Source organism: Maylandia zebra, linkage group LG20, assembly GCF_041146795.1.
Source record: "Maylandia zebra isolate NMK-2024a linkage group LG20, Mzebra_GT3a, whole genome shotgun sequence".
NCBI classification, from domain to species: Eukaryota; Metazoa; Chordata; class Actinopteri; order Cichliformes; family Cichlidae; genus Maylandia; species Maylandia zebra.
The window spans coordinates 7,727,630-7,743,430 of NC_135186.1; the positions used below are offsets into that span (position 1 = coordinate 7,727,630).

Here is a 15,801-nt window from a genome sequence, read left to right on the forward strand (position 1 = left end):
ATGTACTTTCATAGATGCTGTTGTTTTCCTCAAAACCATAGATTTTTAAAAAGAAAACATTTTGCTTGGATAAACTATAATGTCTGATGGAAGTTGATGGAAAAGCTTCATTTAGTTTGGCTTTGTCAGGTAGGCTGATGTTGGCATTGAATGACAGCTACCTGATTTTACTGCGGTAAAGACCGATAATGTGTTGAAAATTAAAACCAGTGTTATGAGTGCTGTGATCTCCTCTGAGAAGCATTCAAAAAGTTTTTGCTTGCATTAAACATTGGAGTATGTATCAGCTGTGTTATCAAGAAACTGAGATATCTGCTAGAAACTGGAATATTGGAATATGTCTGATATTAAAGACAGTTTGCGACTGAAGAAAACTGTGAGAACATTTTTTTTAATCCTCTCATTGATTCATCTTCATTTGAAACTGCGTCAAATCAGCTGCCAATAAGTAATTTAAATGCATTCTATTTTATTTTAGTGTTATTATTCATTTATATTTTATTGCGTCATTGTAGTGCATTTTACTTGTTTTAGTTGCATTCTAGTTTGTAAAGCAAGTTGTGCAGCATGGGCTGTTGGAAATGTGCTCGATCAATAAACCTGACCTTGACCATGTGTGGAGGGAGCCAGAAACATGCTGCTGTTTGCACATATTTAATAATGGGCTCTGCAGAGGAGCTAAAGAAGAGTCCAGCATGTTGCTCTGACTGTGTAACTCCTAAAGGTACAGTAACGGCAACATTGCCTAGTGACTGATCAGGCCAGTAACATTTCTGTTTCTCATATAAACCATCTCAGTGACTTCAGCAGAGATATTTTGTTAGTCAGGGTAAATACAAGGATTAGCTACCGAACATGTGCTTTTGCTCAATGTCTGACTGCAAGTGACTGAGAATGTGTTTACTTTAAAAAATGAAATATGTATTTGGCCACAGTAACTAAAGGTTCGCTAACTAAAAACTAACTAAAATGTAGCTTTAAAAATAGCTGAGAACAGCCTATTTTAATAACCTCACTCCACTTCCTGCCACTGTACAAAAATGAAGCCAAAATTCCCTTTTCATGGGGACTGCCATCACTTTGTATTTTTGAAGCCAGTGTGTGCGTAGTAGTGAATAAAAGCAGATCAAAAGTACTCAAATACAACCACTTGTACACATCAAAAGAAAAATTCAGTTCACATCAATTTTATTTGTGCCAATTTTAAACCTTTATTATATTATATAATATAATATTGCAAGGTAACATCCCTACAATAACGCAGAGATTGTAGGGAACTGGTAGGAGGATTTTTTAGATGTGGTTGGGTTTGGCTGAAGGCCGGCGCTTGAGTAGTTTTGCACCAGGATTGTATACTCTACGTAGAGTTGACTGGGAAGTAAGTTCAGGTGAATGGGGATGAAACATTTCTTCTTCTGCCTTGGGAGTAACAGTGGACTTGAGGTTGAGTGAGCTCCTAGACTCAGACTGCTTCTTTGAGTTGTCTACAGTTTTAGACCGGGCCCTAGTGGAAATAGGAGGTAGCAGGCCATGCACTGCTTTTAGCTTACTGTCATATGTGGTAAGCTTGTTACCCTTTTTACCCTTAAGGTCTCTAATTTCTTTCTGTTGTTCTTTCAGCTCATTGTCGCCTTTGGATGGAAAGTATTCCACATTACTCAGGTCAAATCTCACCTTTTTCCGGGCTATTTGTTCATCCCCATCCTTTCTTTGCTGCTCTGGGGAGGCTTTTTTCTCGACTTGCACAGTGCGGCCGAGCGTGTCATAAAGTCCCTTCAGCTGTTGCAGCAGATCGTCATTTTCTTTTTTCTGTACTGCATTCTTTTGTCGTTGAATGCCAATGTCAGTTTCCAGTTCTTCTATTACTTGCTCAAGCTTAAATACTGTGTGTTTGGACTTTGTCAGAGCTTTCTCAACCTCTTCTTTGTCCTCCACAGTTTGCGTCAACTTTGACTTCACTGTGAAGAGGTTGTCATTTGCAGAGCTAAGCTGTTTCTCGTGTTCTTTCTTTTGTTCTGCCTGCTGCAGTTTGATAATGTCCAGCTCAGTCTTTACAGCATTATAGCTGGTCTTAGCATTGGCAAGGTCTACGTTTGTCTCTTGGAGTTCTTGAGCCTTTTCTTTGATTTTATTCTGAAGTGTCTTTATAGTGTCTCTAACTGTATAGAGTTCGTTCTCAATGCAGAACTTTGTCTCAGAAAGGAGCACTTTATCAGACCTAAGATTTTCACGTCTCTTTATCTCCAGTTCCAGATCGTTTTCTGCTTTGCTAAGAGCAGTTTTCAGACGGGCTATGTTATTTTTTTGGGATGAAATTTTCTTCCCAGACTCCTGCGTCTCATTTTCAAATATAATTATTTGCTTAGTTTTAACCTCAAGGCAGTTTTCCAGACGGTCGATAGTAAAACGTTGCCTTGCCAGCTCCTTTATCTGACTTTCAGATTCCAGGACTTTAGCTTTTAACTCTTTCCTCAACGTTATGTTGTTACATTCCTTCTCCCTAAGACGTACTTTCAGTTCATCATTTTTCTTTGTCAGTTGGTTTTTCTCATCTATTGCCCAGCGCTTTCCCGCTTTATACTCCTCATTTTGTCTTTGACACTTTTTAAGTTCAGCCTGTAGTTTCTCTTTTTCTTCTTCCACACTTTTAACTTTCTGTTGACGGCAGTACACCTCCCCAGGTAGTGTAAGAAGCTCGTCTATCCTTCTTTCAAGGAAGTCATTACGATGAATGTACTTCTCATTGTTCTGAATCTCAGTCTGAAGCTGCTCATTTTGTTTCTGCAGTTCTTTAAGTGTTTCATTTTTTTCCTCAGTCGTCTTGCTTAGCTTCATCTTGAGTTCTTGTTTTTCCTGCTCATTTTTGATTTTAAGGACAACCAGAGATTCCACCTCCTTTTCTTTCTTGTCCCGCATCGTTTTTTCAGTGGCACACTTATTTTCAAGGTGTTTGATTGCCTTATGAAGAGCCCGAATTTTTGCCTCATATTTGTTTGTGAGATCTACATTCTGTGACTCTGCGGACCTTAGCTGGGATTTGGTTTCCAGCAAAACATTTTCCATTTTTTCCATCTTTTCATCTTTGGATTCCTCTGTCATCTTCGCAACCAGTTCCTGTTCTTCTTTCAAAGATGCCTCAAGACTTGAAATCTTAGAATTCTTTTCATCGATTTCCTCAAGCTGAAGTTTTTCAGCTTGTTTGTAATTTTCTATCTCATATCTGAGCACCTGCATTTCTTTGGACTCCTCTTTCATCTTCGCAACCAGTTCCTGCTCTTCTTTCAAAGATGCCTCAAGACTTGAAATCTTACAATTCTTTTCATCGATTTCCTCCAACTGAAGCTTTTCAGCTTGTTTGTACTTTTCTATCTCATTTCTGAGCACCTGCATTTCTTTGGACTCCTCTTTCATCTTTGCAACCAGTCCCTGCTCTTCTTTCAAAGATGCCTCAAGACTTGAAATCCTACAATTCTTTTCTTGGATTTCCTCAAGCTGAAGTTTTTCAGCTTGTTTGTAATTTTCTATCTCATTTCTGAGCATCTGCATATCAAAGTAGCTTAGGGAGCTCATTTTGAAATGAATGTATTTAGTTTCGTTTATACGACGTGTTATTCTGTGTTTGAAAAATGATCTACTCAATGAGACAAAGTGTTCGCAAGTGGAAACTGTTAGTTCAGAACTATAGCGATCTATGGGTTCAAGGTATGTACTCGAGGGATATTTATAGGCTCTGACTCCGCCCCCAGAACTGTCTTCAAAGGAGTTCAAGTGACGTTATCGCCGAACGTCGTGACATTCAAAGGACAGTCTATTATGATGTCATTTTGTACCAGAATGGGTTCAATTTGATATTGTGTCTTTGCAAGTTTGTTCAACTTGCATTGCGATTTCTTTTTTTTAGCAGACTTTAGCGATCCTTCTACTTGGGCTGTCTTCAAGTTTAAGGTATCTGTCGTTTCCCACCGTATCCCGCCCCGATCGATCCATTTATGTACGAGCCCATCCGCCCCCGGATCCGTTCATCGGGGCTCATCGCTACTGTTGTAGTCACTTGTCCGGAGCTAACAACAGCTGTTGAGCTGACTATTAAGCTAACATTATGCCCGCTAGTGTTACGTGTCCTACAAGTCACACTTTTTCTGTGATAAACAGTTGAATTAAATTCTTACAGCGTATGAGAGGTTGGCAGCGTCAAAACATTAGCAATAGGTGACAATAACGAGTGCTGGAGGATTTATTTAGTTATTTATTTAGATCCATTTCTTCAGTATAAGAAGCCATACTATCAGAACACCGCAATACAGATACAACTAATAGGCTACTTATTCTGCAGAAAAACTTTCACCATTTGTGCTTAAGAGTATATGAATTTATATGACTACTGCTTATGTTGAAGATTAAGCTCAGTTTTAATATTTCATGTCATTCTATAATGATCATAGCGTATGCAGAGATGACACATATTTGTCCATTTTAATATTCAGCTGAGCATGAATGGAATGTCAGAGTGGTGTCTGACAGTATATATGTATGTTATTATAATGAACACAGTGTATATATGTATGAATGTTTGATTCAAAGATAAGATTAGACATTTAAAATAAATGAATAACAAACAAAAATCTAGCAGGTTGAGCACTGTGTGAAGCAGGAAACATTCAAGCAGATGAAAAATATATTAAATGAAAATACTGAGCTTATCGTTGATCAGCTTGGATTGTGTAGATCACAAATCTTTTGGTCTGAATCTTTTTTTATTTAATTCTTATAATATCCATCGTGACTCTCTTTTTCATCAGTGGAACTCTGTCCCAGTCTGCTCCACCACCGGGAGATTCTCCGCTGTCCACGATGTCTTCACTGTGGATGCCATGTTTGTGTCTTATCTATCGTAGGTCCTGCAGGGAAATGGTGTGACTATGTCTCTCATCATACCGTCCCTCATTGGACTTGATAAAACCTTGGAGAATTGTGTCACCAACTACACCCACTTCTGCAAGGCCCTGCGCACAGGCCTCTACACACACTTCCAGCCAGTGATTCACCAGAAGGACATGATACTAGCTGCTGTGCTGGATCCTAGGATCAAACTGCAGGTACCAAATTAGGCCAGAAGCATAGCGGACTTCTGTAGATTTATATTTAATTGAATATGCGTGTTGAGTAGATAAAGTAAAAAAATGTGTGTACATTTAAAACAACCATTTTTTTTGCAGCCGTTTTCTGATGACAACCAGGATGAACAGAATGATTTCCTAACACCTCCGTCAAAATCTGAGGCTCGCAGCATTGTTGAGTCCACATTAGAAAACATGGAAGCCTCAACATTTCTTACTGTTGAGGCAGAGAAAGATCAGACAGGCAGTGGGCTGGAGCACGATGTGAAAGAAGAAAGCCAGACAGATGGCGTGATGGACACTTGTGCTGGCAGCTCAGACAACAACTGTCCTGAAATCAGTGAAAACGACCTCAAGAGGAAGTCCATCTTCAACTTCCTTCAGCTGCCTGCAAAGACTCTAAAGATGTCAGAGTTCGACGTGTACCTGTCTGAACCGCTGTGGGAAAGCAGTACTGGAAATGTGCTTCTCGATTCCCGAAGCTCCAAGGCCTCGCCAAGAAGCTGCTGGCGGTGCCCGCCACATCTGGAGGTTTTGACCGTTTCAGTCTGATGGCTGCGTGCATTGTGAAAGCAAAAAGGAACCGCTTGCCACCTCACCCCACAGAGAGACTGCTACTATACAAAAACTCTGTAAAAGTGAAGACTGTTAAAAAGCCCAGTCGGGCTGCTAAACACTGATGGATAACAGCTGAGTGTGGCAGAGCTTGCACAGCATTAAACAGAAACTCTGCCTCTACTTTTAAAAACTGTGCCATACGCTAAGAAGGAGGGTGAACTGCTAATACCTCTTATATTGTAGCAAATGAATCAGCTGACTCTTTCTTCCTAGAACGCATTTGCTGGTCTGCATTAAAAAAACAAAACAACAAGTCCTGTGTTACAGCTGGTTTCATCAGTTTGTTAAAAGGATGCATTCTGGTCAATGATCCTCACAGCTTCATACCTGCAGCAGCGATAGAGATGCACACTGTCTCTGCGTGCTGTACGGTGCTGCTCAGAGTTGTACTTTGTCCCTTCCACACATGATTCAAGTCAGAGCTCTCTACTGGATTGGGAAATGGCAAATTAGAAATGGAGTCGGTGAATGAATGGCATCTGATTCACTTCAAACCAAAATGAGTTCAGCTTGTATCGTTCTTTTGCAGAATTTCATGTTTTCTGACTGCAACTTTTGTTAAGACAGTAATAAAATGTCAAATCAGAGGTTGAATGCTTATTTATTTCCACTATGCACTGATAAATGAGATATTTGCTGCCAAACGTGATGGAACAGTAGATCTTTATATTGAATTTGGCTATTCAGTCCCTCCACCCCAAAAGTCATTTATATTTTATAGTCAAATGAGAAATCCACTGTACATTTCTTTCAGGCATTACAGTTTTGTTTCATTCATTCTAACGTGAAATACAACAGTGTCAGCATCTTTTCAGCTTTTTATCAGACTTGTCTTTCACCATTTTCAAATAGCCTAATCAATAATTCATGTACTTTCATAGATGCTGTTGTTTTCCTCAAAACCATAGATTTTTAAAAAGAAAACATTTTGCTTGGATAAACTATAATGTCTGATGGAAGTTGATGGAAAAGCTTCATTTAGTTTGGCTTTGTCAGGTAGGCTGATGTTGGCATTGAATGACAGCTACCTGATTTTACTGCGGTAAAGACCGATAATGTGTTGAAAATTAAAACCAGTGTTATGAGTGCTGTGATCTCCTCTGAGAAGCATTCAAAAAGTTTTTGCTTGCATTAAACATTGGAGTATGTATCAGCTGTGTTATCAAGAAACTGAGATATCTGCTAGAAACTGGAATATTGGAATATGTCTGATATTAAAGACAGTTTGCGACTGAAGAAAACTGTGAGAACATTTTTTTTAATCCTCTCATTGATTCATCTTCATTTGAAACTGCGTCAAATCAGCTGCCAATAAGTAATTTAAATGCATTCTATTTTATTTTAGTGTTATTATTCATTTATATTTTATTGCGTCATTGTAGTGCATTTTACTTGTTTTAGTTGCATTCTAGTTTGTAAAGCAAGTTGTGCAGCATGGGCTGTTGGAAATGTGCTCGATCAATAAACCTGACCTTGACCATGTGTGGAGGGAGCCAGAAACATGCTGCTGTTTGCACATATTTAATAATGGGCTCTGCAGAGGAGCTAAAGAAGAGTCCAGCATGTTGCTCTGACTGTGTAACTCCTAAAGGTACAGTAACGGCAACATTGCCTAGTGACTGATCAGGCCAGTAACATTTCTGTTTCTCATATAAACCATCTCAGTGACTTCAGCAGAGATATTTTGTTAGTTAGGGTAAATACAAGGATTAGCTACCGAACATGTGCTTTTGCTCAATGTCTGACTGCGAGTGACTGAGAATGTGTTTACTTTAAAAAATGAAATATGTATTTGGCCACAGTAACTAAAGGTTCGCTAACTAAAAACTAACTAAAATGTAGCTTTAAAAATAGCTGAGAACAGCCTATTTTAATAACCTCACTCCACTTCCTGCCACTGTACAAAAATGAAGCCAAAATTCCCTTTTCATGGGGACTGCCATCACTTTGTATTTTTGAAGCCAGTGTGTGCGTAGTAGTGAATAAAAGCAGATCAAAAGTACTCAAATACAACCACTTGTACACATCAAAAGAAAAATTCAGTTCACATCAATTTTATTTGTGCCAATTTTAAACCTTTATTATATTATATAATATAATATTGCAAGGTAACATCCCTACAATAACGCAGAGATTGTAGGGAACTGGTAGGAGGATTTTTTAGATGTGTTTGGGTTTGGCTGAAGGCCGGCGCTTGAGTAGTTTTGCACCAGGATTGTATACTCTACGTAGAGTTGACTGGGAAATAAGTTCAGGTGAATGGGGATGAAACATTTCTTCTTCTGCCTTGGGAGTAACAGTGGACTTGAGGTTGAGTGAGCTCCTAGACTCAGACTGCTTCTTTGAGTTGTCTACAGTTTTAGACCGGGCCCTAGTGGAAATAGGAGGTAGCAGGCCATGCACTGCTTTTAGCTTACTGTCATATGTGGTAAGCTTGTTACCCATTTTACCCTTAAGGTCTCTAATTTCTTTCTGTTGTTCTTTCAGCTCATTGTCGCCTTTGGATGGAAAGTATTCCACATTACTCAGGTCAAATCTCACCTTTTTCCGGGCTATTTGTTCATCCCCATCCTTTCTTTGCTGCTCTGGGGAGGCTTTTTTCTCGACTTGCACAGTGCGGCCGAGCGTGTCATAAAGTCCCTTCAGCTGTTGCAGCAGATCGTCATTTTCTTTTTTCTGTACTGCATTCTTTTGTCGTTGAATGCCAATGTCAGTTTCCAGTTCTTCTATTACTTGCTCAAGCTTAAATACTGTGTGTTTGGACTTTGTCAGAGCTTTCTCAACCTCTTCTTTGTCCTCCACAGTTTGCGTCAACTTTGACTTCACTGTGAAGAGGTTGTCATTTGCAGAGCTAAGCTGTTTCTCGTGTTCTTTCTTTTGTTCTGCCTGCTGCAGTTTGATAATGTCCAGCTCAGTCTTTACAGCATTATAGCTGGTCTTAGCATTGGCAAGGTCTACGTTTGTCTCTTGGAGTTCTTGAGCCTTTTCTTTGATTTTATTCTGAAGTGTCTTTATAGTGTCTCTAGCTGTATAGAGTTCGTTCTCAATGCAGAACTTTGTCTCAGAAAGGAGCACTTTATCAGACCTAAGATTTTCACGTCTCTTTATCTCCAGTTCCAGATCGTTTTCTGCTTTGCTAAGAGCAGTTTTCAGACGGGCTATGTTATTTTTTTGGGATGAAATTTTCTTCCCAGACTCCTGCGTCTCATTTTCAAATATAATTATTTGCTTAGTTTTAACCTCAAGGCAGTTTTCCAGACGGTCGATAGTAAAACGTTGCCTTGCCAGCTCCTTTATCTGACTTTCAGATTCCAGGACTTTAGCTTTTAACTCTTTCCTCAACGTTATGTTGTTACATTCCTTCTCCCTAAGACGTACTTTCAGTTCATCATTTTTCTTTGTCAGTTGGTTTTTCTCATCTATTGCCCAGCGCTTTCCCGCTTTATACTCCTCATTTTGTCTTTGACACTTTTTAAGTTCAGCCTGTAGTTTCTCTTTTTCTTCTTCCACACTTTTAACTTTCTGTTGACGGCAGTACACCTCCCCAGGTAGTGTAAGAAGCTCGTCTATCCTTCTTTCAAGGAAGTCATTACGATGAATGTACTTCTCATTGTTCTGAATCTCAGTCTGAAGCTGCTCATTTTGTTTCTGCAGTTCTTTAAGTGTTTCATTTTTTTCCTCAGTCGTCTTGCTTAGCTTCATCTTGAGTTCTTGTTTTTCCTGCTCATTTTTGATTTTAAGGACAACCAGAGATTCCACCTCCTTTTCTTTCTTGTCCCGCATCGTTTTTTCAGTGGCACACTTATTTTCAAGGTGTTTGATTGCCTTATGAAGAGCCCGAATTTTTTCCTCATATTTGTTTGTGAGATCTACATTCTGTGACTCTGCGGACCTTAGCTGGGATTTGGTTTCCAGCAAAACATTTTCCATTTTTTCCATCTTTTCATCTTTGGATTCCTCTGTCATCTTCGCAACCAGTTCCTGTTCTTCTTTCAAAGATGCCTCAAGACTTGAAATCTTAGAATTCTTTTCATCGATTTCCTCAAGCTGAAGTTTTTCAACTTGTTTGTAATTTTCTATCTCATATCTGAGCACCTGCATTTCTTCGGACTCCTCTTTCATCTTCGCAACCAGTTCCTGCTCTTCTTTCAAAGATGCCTCAAGACTTGAAATCTTAGAATTCTTTTCATCGATTTCCTCCAACTGAAGCTTTTCAGCTTGTTTGTACTTTTCTATCTCATTTCTGAGCACCTGCATTTCTTTGGACTCCTCTTTCATCTTTGCAACCAGTCCCTGCTCTTCTTTCAAAGATGCCTCAAGACTTGAAATCCTACAATTCTTTTCTTGGATTTCCTCAAGCTGAAGTTTTTCAGCTTGTTTGTAATTTTCTATCTCATTTCTGAGCATCTGCATATCAAAGTAGCTTAGGGAGCTCATTTTGAAATGAATGTATTTAGTTTAGTTTATACGACGTGTTATTCTGTGTTTGAAAAATGATCTACTCAATGAGACAAAGTGTTCGCAAGTGGAAACTGTTAGTTCAGAACTATAGCGATCTATGGGTTCAAGGTATGTACTCGAGGGATATTTATAGGCTCTGACTCCGCCCCCAGAACTGTCTTCAAAGGAGTTCAAGTGACGTTATCGCCGAACGTCGTGACATTCAAAGGACAGTCTATTATGATGTCATTTTGTACCAGAATGGGTTCAATTTGATATTGTGTCTTTGCAAGTTTGTTCAACTTGCATTGCGATTTCTTTTTTTTAGCAGACTTTAGCGATCCTTCTACTTGGGCTGTCTTCAAGTTTAAGGTATCTGTCGTTTCCCACCGTATCCCGCCCCGATCGATCCATTTATGTACGAGCCCATCCGCCCCCGGATCCGTTCATCGGGGCTCATCGCTACTGTTGTAGTCACTTGTCCGGAGCTAACAACAGCTGTTGAGCTGACTATTAAGCTAACATTATGCCCGCTAGTGTTACGTGTCCTACAAGTCACACTTTTTCTGTGATAAACAGTTGAATTAAATTCTTACAGCGTATGAGAGGTTGGCAGCGTCAAAACATTAGCAATAGGTGACAATAACGAGTGCTGGAGGATTTATTTAGTTATTTATTTAGATCCATTTCTTCAGTATAAGAAGCCATACTATCAGAACACCGCAATACAGATACAACTAATAGGCTACTTATTCTGCAGAAAAACTTTCACCATTTGTGCTTAAGAGTATATGAATTTATATGACTACTGCTTATGTTGAAGATTAAGCTCAGTTTTAATATTTCATGTCATTCTATAATGATCATAGCGTATGCAGAGATGACACATATTTGTCCATTTTAATATTCAGCTGAGCATGAATGGAATGTCAGAGTGGTGTCTGACAGTATATATGTATGTTATTATAATGAACACAGTGTATATATGTATGAATGTTTGATTCAAAGATAAGATTAGACATTTAAAATAAATGAATAACAAACAAAAATCTAGCAGGTTGAGCACTGTGTGAAGCAGGAAACATTCAAGCAGATGAAAAATATATTAAATGAAAATACTGAGCTTATCGTTGATCAGCTTGGATTGTGTAGATCACAAATCTTTTGGTCTGAATCTTTTTTTATTTAATTCTTATAATATCCATCGTGACTCTCTTTTTCATCAGTGGAACTCTGTCCCAGTCTGCTCCACCACCGGGAGATTCTCCGCTGTCCACGATGTCTTCACTGTGGATGCCATGTTTGTGTCTTATCTATCGTAGGTCCTGCAGGGAAATGGTGTGACTATGTCTCTCATCATACCGTCCCTCATTGGACTTGATAAAACCTTGGAGAATTGTGTCACCAACTACACCCACTTCTGCAAGGCCCTGCGCACAGGCCTCTACACACACTTCCAGCCAGTGATTCACCAGAAGGACATGATACTAGCTGCTGTGCTGGATCCTAGGATCAAACTGCAGGTACCAAATTAGGCCAGAAGCATAGCGGACTTCTGTAGATTTATATTTAATTGAATATGCGTGTTGAGTAGATATAGGAAAAAAATGTGTGTACATTTAAAACAACCATTTTTTTTGCAGCCGTTTTCTGATGACAACCAGGATGAACAGAATGATTTCCTAACACCTCCGTCAAAATCTGAGGCTCGCAGCATTGTTGAGTCCACATTAGAAAACATGGAAGCCTCAACATTTCCTACTGTTGAGGCAGAGAAAGATCAGACAGGCAGTGGGCTGGAGCACGATGTGAAAGAAGAAAGCCAGACAGATGGCGTGATGGACACTTGTGCTGGCAGCTCAGACAACAACTGTCCTGAAATCAGTGAAAACGACCTCAAGAGGAAGTCCATCTTCAACTTCCTTCAGCCGCCTGCAAAGACTCTAAAGATGTCAGAGTTCGACGTGTACCTGTCTGAACCGCTGTGGGAAAGCAACTCTACTCTTCAGTACTGGAAATGTGCTTCTCGATTCCCGAAGCTCCAAGGCCTCGCCAAGAAGCTGCTGGCGGTGCCCGCCACATCTGGAGGTTTTGACCGTTTCAGTCCGATGGCTGCGTGCATTGTGAAAGCAAAAAGGAACCGCTTGCCACCTCACACCACAGAGAGACTGCTACTATACAAAAACTCTGTAAAAGTGAAGACTGTTAAAAAGCCCAGTCGGGCTGCTAAACACTGATGGATAACAGCTGAGTGTGGCAGAGGTTTCACAGCATTAAACAGAAACTCTGCCTCTACTTTTAAAAACGGTGCCATACGCTAAGAAGGAGGGTGAACTGCTAATACCTCTTATATTGTAGCAAATGAATCAGCTGACTCTTTCTTCCTAGAACGCATTTGCTGGTCTGCATTAAAAAAACAAAACAACAAGTCCTGTGTTACAGCTGGTTTCATCAGTTTGTTAAAAGGACGCATTCTGGTCAATGATCCTCACAGCTTCATACCTGCAGCAGCGATAGAGATGCACACTGTCTCTGCGTGCTGTACGGTGCTGCTCAGAGTTGTACTTTGTCCCTTCCACACATGATTCAAGTCAGAGCTCTCTACTGGATTGGGAAATGGCAAATTAGAAATGGAGTCGGTGAATGAATGGCATCTGATTCACTTCAAACCAAAATGAGTTCAGCTTGTATCGTTCTTTTGCAGAATTTCATGTTTTCTGACTGCAACTTTTGTTAAGACAGTAATAAAATGTCAAATCAGAGGTTGAATGCTTATTTATTTCCACTATGCACTGATAAATGAGATATTTGCTGCCAAACGTGATGGAACAGTAGATCTTTATATTGAATTTGGCTATTCAGTCCCTCCACCCCAAAAGTCATTTATATTTTATAGTCAAATGAGAAATCCACTGTACATTTCTTTCAGGCATTACAGTTTTGTTTCATTCATTCTAACGTGAAATACAACAGTGTCAGCATCTTTTCAGCTTTTTATCAGACTTGTCTTTCACCATTTTCAAATAGCCTAATCAATAATTCATGTACTTTCATAGATGCTGTTGTTTTCCTCAAAACCATAGATTTTTAAAAAGAAAACATTTTGCTTGGATAAACTATAATGTCTGATGGAAGTTGATGGAAAAGCTTCATTTAGTTTGGCTTTGTCAGGTAGGCTGATGTTGGCATTGAATGACAGCTACCTGATTTTACTGCGGTAAAGACCGATAATGTGTTGAAAATTAAAACCAGTGTTATGAGTGCTGTGATCTCCTCTGAGAAGCATTCAAAAAGTTTTTGCTTGCATTAAACATTGGAGTATGTATCAGCTGTGTTATCAAGAAACTGAGATATCTGCTAGAAACTGGAATATTGGAATATGTCTGATATTAAAGACAGTTTGCGACTGAAGAAAACTGTGAGAACATTTTTTTTAATCCTCTCATTGATTCATCTTCATTTGAAACTGCGTCAAATCAGCTGCCAATAAGTAATTTAAATGCATTCTATTTTATTTTAGTGTTATTATTCATTTATATTTTATTGCGTCATTGTAGTGCATTTTACTTGTTTTAGTTGCATTCTAGTTTGTAAAGCAAGTTGTGCAGCATGGGCTGTTGGAAATGTGCTCGATCAATAAACCTGACCTTGACCATGTGTGGAGGGAGCCAGAAACATGCTGCTGTTTGCACATATTTAATAATGGGCTCTGCAGAGGAGCTAAAGAAGAGTCCAGCATGTTGCTCTGACTGTGTAACTCCTAAAGGTACAGTAACGGCAACATTGCCTAGTGACTGATCAGGCCAGTAACATTTCTGTTTCTCATATAAACCATCTCAGTGACTTCAGCAGAGATATTTTGTTAGTCAGGGTAAATACAAGGATTAGCTACCGAACATGTGCTTTTGCTCAATGTCTGACTGCGAGTGACTGAGAATGTGTTTACTTTAAAAAATGAAATATGTATTTGGCCACAGTAACTAAAGGTTCGCTAACTAAAAACTAACTAAAATGTAGCTTTAAAAATAGCTGAGAACAGCCTATTTTAATAACCTCACTCCACTTCCTGCCACTGTACAAAAATGAAGCCAAAATTCCCTTTTCATGGGGACTGCCATCACTTTGTATTTTTGAAGCCAGTGTGTGCGTAGTAGTGAATAAAAGCAGATCAAAAGTACTCAAATACAACCACTTGTACACATCAAAAGAAAAATTCAGTTCACATCAATTTTATTTGTGCCAATTTTAAAACTTTAGGGTAACATCCGTACAATAACGCAGAGATTGTAGGGATGTTAACTTGCAATATTATATAATATTGCAAGTTAACATCCCTACAATAATGCAGAGAAAACCCAACAATCCGAAGATCCCCTATGAGCAAGCACTTGGCGACAGTGGGAAGGAAAAACTCCCTTTTAATAGGAAGAAACCTTCAGTAGAACCAGGCTCAGTGAGGGGCGGCCATCTACCTCGACCGGTTGGGGGTGATGAAGCGACATAGATGAAATGCATGTCACTTCCTCACACATGCAGAGATGTCCTTATTGTCTTACATTTATGATGTTATAGCAAATACAGCCTCTCCTGGGTTACGGATGTAATATACCCTCAGGATGGGCGGGTATTAAATTTTTTTCTGATATTGTCTCTTTGTGATTTATTTTGACTTTGGAAACAAAGAAATAGATATTTTTTAACCAGCTTAAAAGCTGATTATTTCTTTGGAGTCAGTGTGAGAACTGGTAGGAGGATTTTTTAGATGTGGTTGGGTTTGGCTGAAGGCCGGCGCTTGAGTAGTTTTGTAGCAGGATTGTATACTCTACGTAGAGTTGACTGGGAAGTAAGTTCAGGTGAATGGGGATGAAACATTTCTTCTTCTGCCTTGGGAGTAACAGTGGACTTGAGGTTGAGTGAGCTCCTAGACTCAGACTGCTTCTTTGAGTTGTCTACAGTTTTAGACCGGGCCCTAGTGGAAATAGGAGGTAGCAGGCCATGCACTGCTTTTAGCTTACTGTCATATGTGGTAAGCTTGTTACCAGTTTTACCCTTAAGGTCTCTAATTTCTTTCTGTTGTTCTTTCAGCTCATTGTCGCCTTTGGATGGAAAGTATTCCGCATTACTCAGGACAAATCTCACCTTTTTCCGGGCTATTTGTTCATCCCCATCCTTTCTTTGCTGCTCTGGGGAGGCTTTTTTCTCGACTTGCACAGTGCGGCCGAGCGTGTCATAAAGTCCCTTCAGCTGTTGAGCAGTTTTCAGACGGGCTATGTTATTTTTTTGGGATGAAATTTTCTTCCCAGACTCCTGCGTCTCATTTTCAAATATAATTATTTGCTTAGTTTTAACCTCAAGGCAGTTTTCCAGACGGTCGATAGTAAAACGTTGCCTTGCCAGCTCCTTTATCTGACTTTCAGATTCCAGGACTTTAGCTTTTAACTCTTTCCTCAACGTTATGTTGTTACATTCCTTCTCCCTTTGACGTACTTTCAGTTCATCATTTTTCTTTGTCAGTTGGTTTTTCTCATCTATTGCCCAGCGCTTTCCCGCTTTATACTCCTCATTTTGTCTTTGACACTTTTTAAGTTCAGCCTGTAGTTTCTCTTTTTCTTCTTCCACACTTTTA

At 39.4% G+C, this 15,801-nt stretch overlaps 3 protein-coding genes across 5 annotated transcripts; 2 read left to right on the forward strand and 1 right to left on the reverse strand.

Annotated features, from left to right (window-relative positions):
• Positions 1-1,171: 1,171 nt before the first annotated feature.
• Positions 1,172-3,739, reverse strand: LOC112436660 (uncharacterized). The gene has a single exon (XM_024806462.2). The coding sequence runs from the start codon at positions 3,568-3,570 to the stop codon at positions 1,294-1,296; it is 2,277 nt and encodes a 758-aa protein (XP_024662230.2). The 5' UTR covers positions 3,571-3,739; the 3' UTR covers positions 1,172-1,293.
• Positions 3,732-6,037, forward strand: LOC143414359 (uncharacterized). 2 transcript variants are annotated; one of them, XM_076878577.1, is made up of 3 exons: positions 3,732-3,945; positions 4,800-5,096; positions 5,217-6,037. In XM_076878577.1, the coding sequence occupies exons 2-3, from the start codon at positions 4,920-4,922 to the stop codon at positions 5,667-5,669; spliced, it is 630 nt and encodes a 209-aa protein (XP_076734692.1). In that variant the 5' UTR covers positions 3,732-3,945; positions 4,800-4,919; the 3' UTR covers positions 5,670-6,037. The 2 variants fall into 2 exon arrangements, with proteins under 2 accessions (XP_076734692.1, XP_076734693.1); XM_076878578.1 differs by lacking the exon at positions 3,732-3,945 and having other exon boundaries at positions 3,961-5,096.
• A 4,296-nt stretch (positions 6,038-10,333) lies between these two features.
• On the forward strand, positions 10,334-12,937 carry LOC112436657 (uncharacterized). 2 transcript variants are annotated; one of them, XM_076878449.1, is made up of 3 exons: positions 10,334-10,547; positions 11,402-11,698; positions 11,819-12,937. In XM_076878449.1, the coding sequence occupies exons 2-3, from the start codon at positions 11,522-11,524 to the stop codon at positions 12,410-12,412; spliced, it is 771 nt and encodes a 256-aa protein (XP_076734564.1). In that variant the 5' UTR covers positions 10,334-10,547; positions 11,402-11,521; the 3' UTR covers positions 12,413-12,937. The 2 variants fall into 2 exon arrangements, with proteins under 2 accessions (XP_076734564.1, XP_024662203.2); XM_024806435.2 differs by lacking the exon at positions 10,334-10,547 and having other exon boundaries at positions 10,593-11,698.
• The last annotated feature ends 2,864 nt before the right edge of the window (positions 12,938-15,801 follow it).

Coding starts and splice junctions, on each gene's coding strand:
- LOC112436660 (XM_024806462.2), bottom strand. CDS start 3,570: ATGAGCTCCCTAAGCTACTTTGATATGCAGATGCTCAGAAATGAGATA.
- LOC143414359 (XM_076878577.1), top strand. CDS start 4,920: ATGTCTCTCATCATACCGTCCCTCATTGGACTTGATAAAACCTTGGAG. Junction 5,097..5,216: donor ATCCTAGGATCAAACTGCAG/GTACCAAATTAG, acceptor TTTTTTTTGCAG/CCGTTTTCTGATGACAACCA.
- LOC112436657 (XM_076878449.1), top strand. CDS start 11,522: ATGTCTCTCATCATACCGTCCCTCATTGGACTTGATAAAACCTTGGAG. Junction 11,699..11,818: donor ATCCTAGGATCAAACTGCAG/GTACCAAATTAG, acceptor TTTTTTTTGCAG/CCGTTTTCTGATGACAACCA.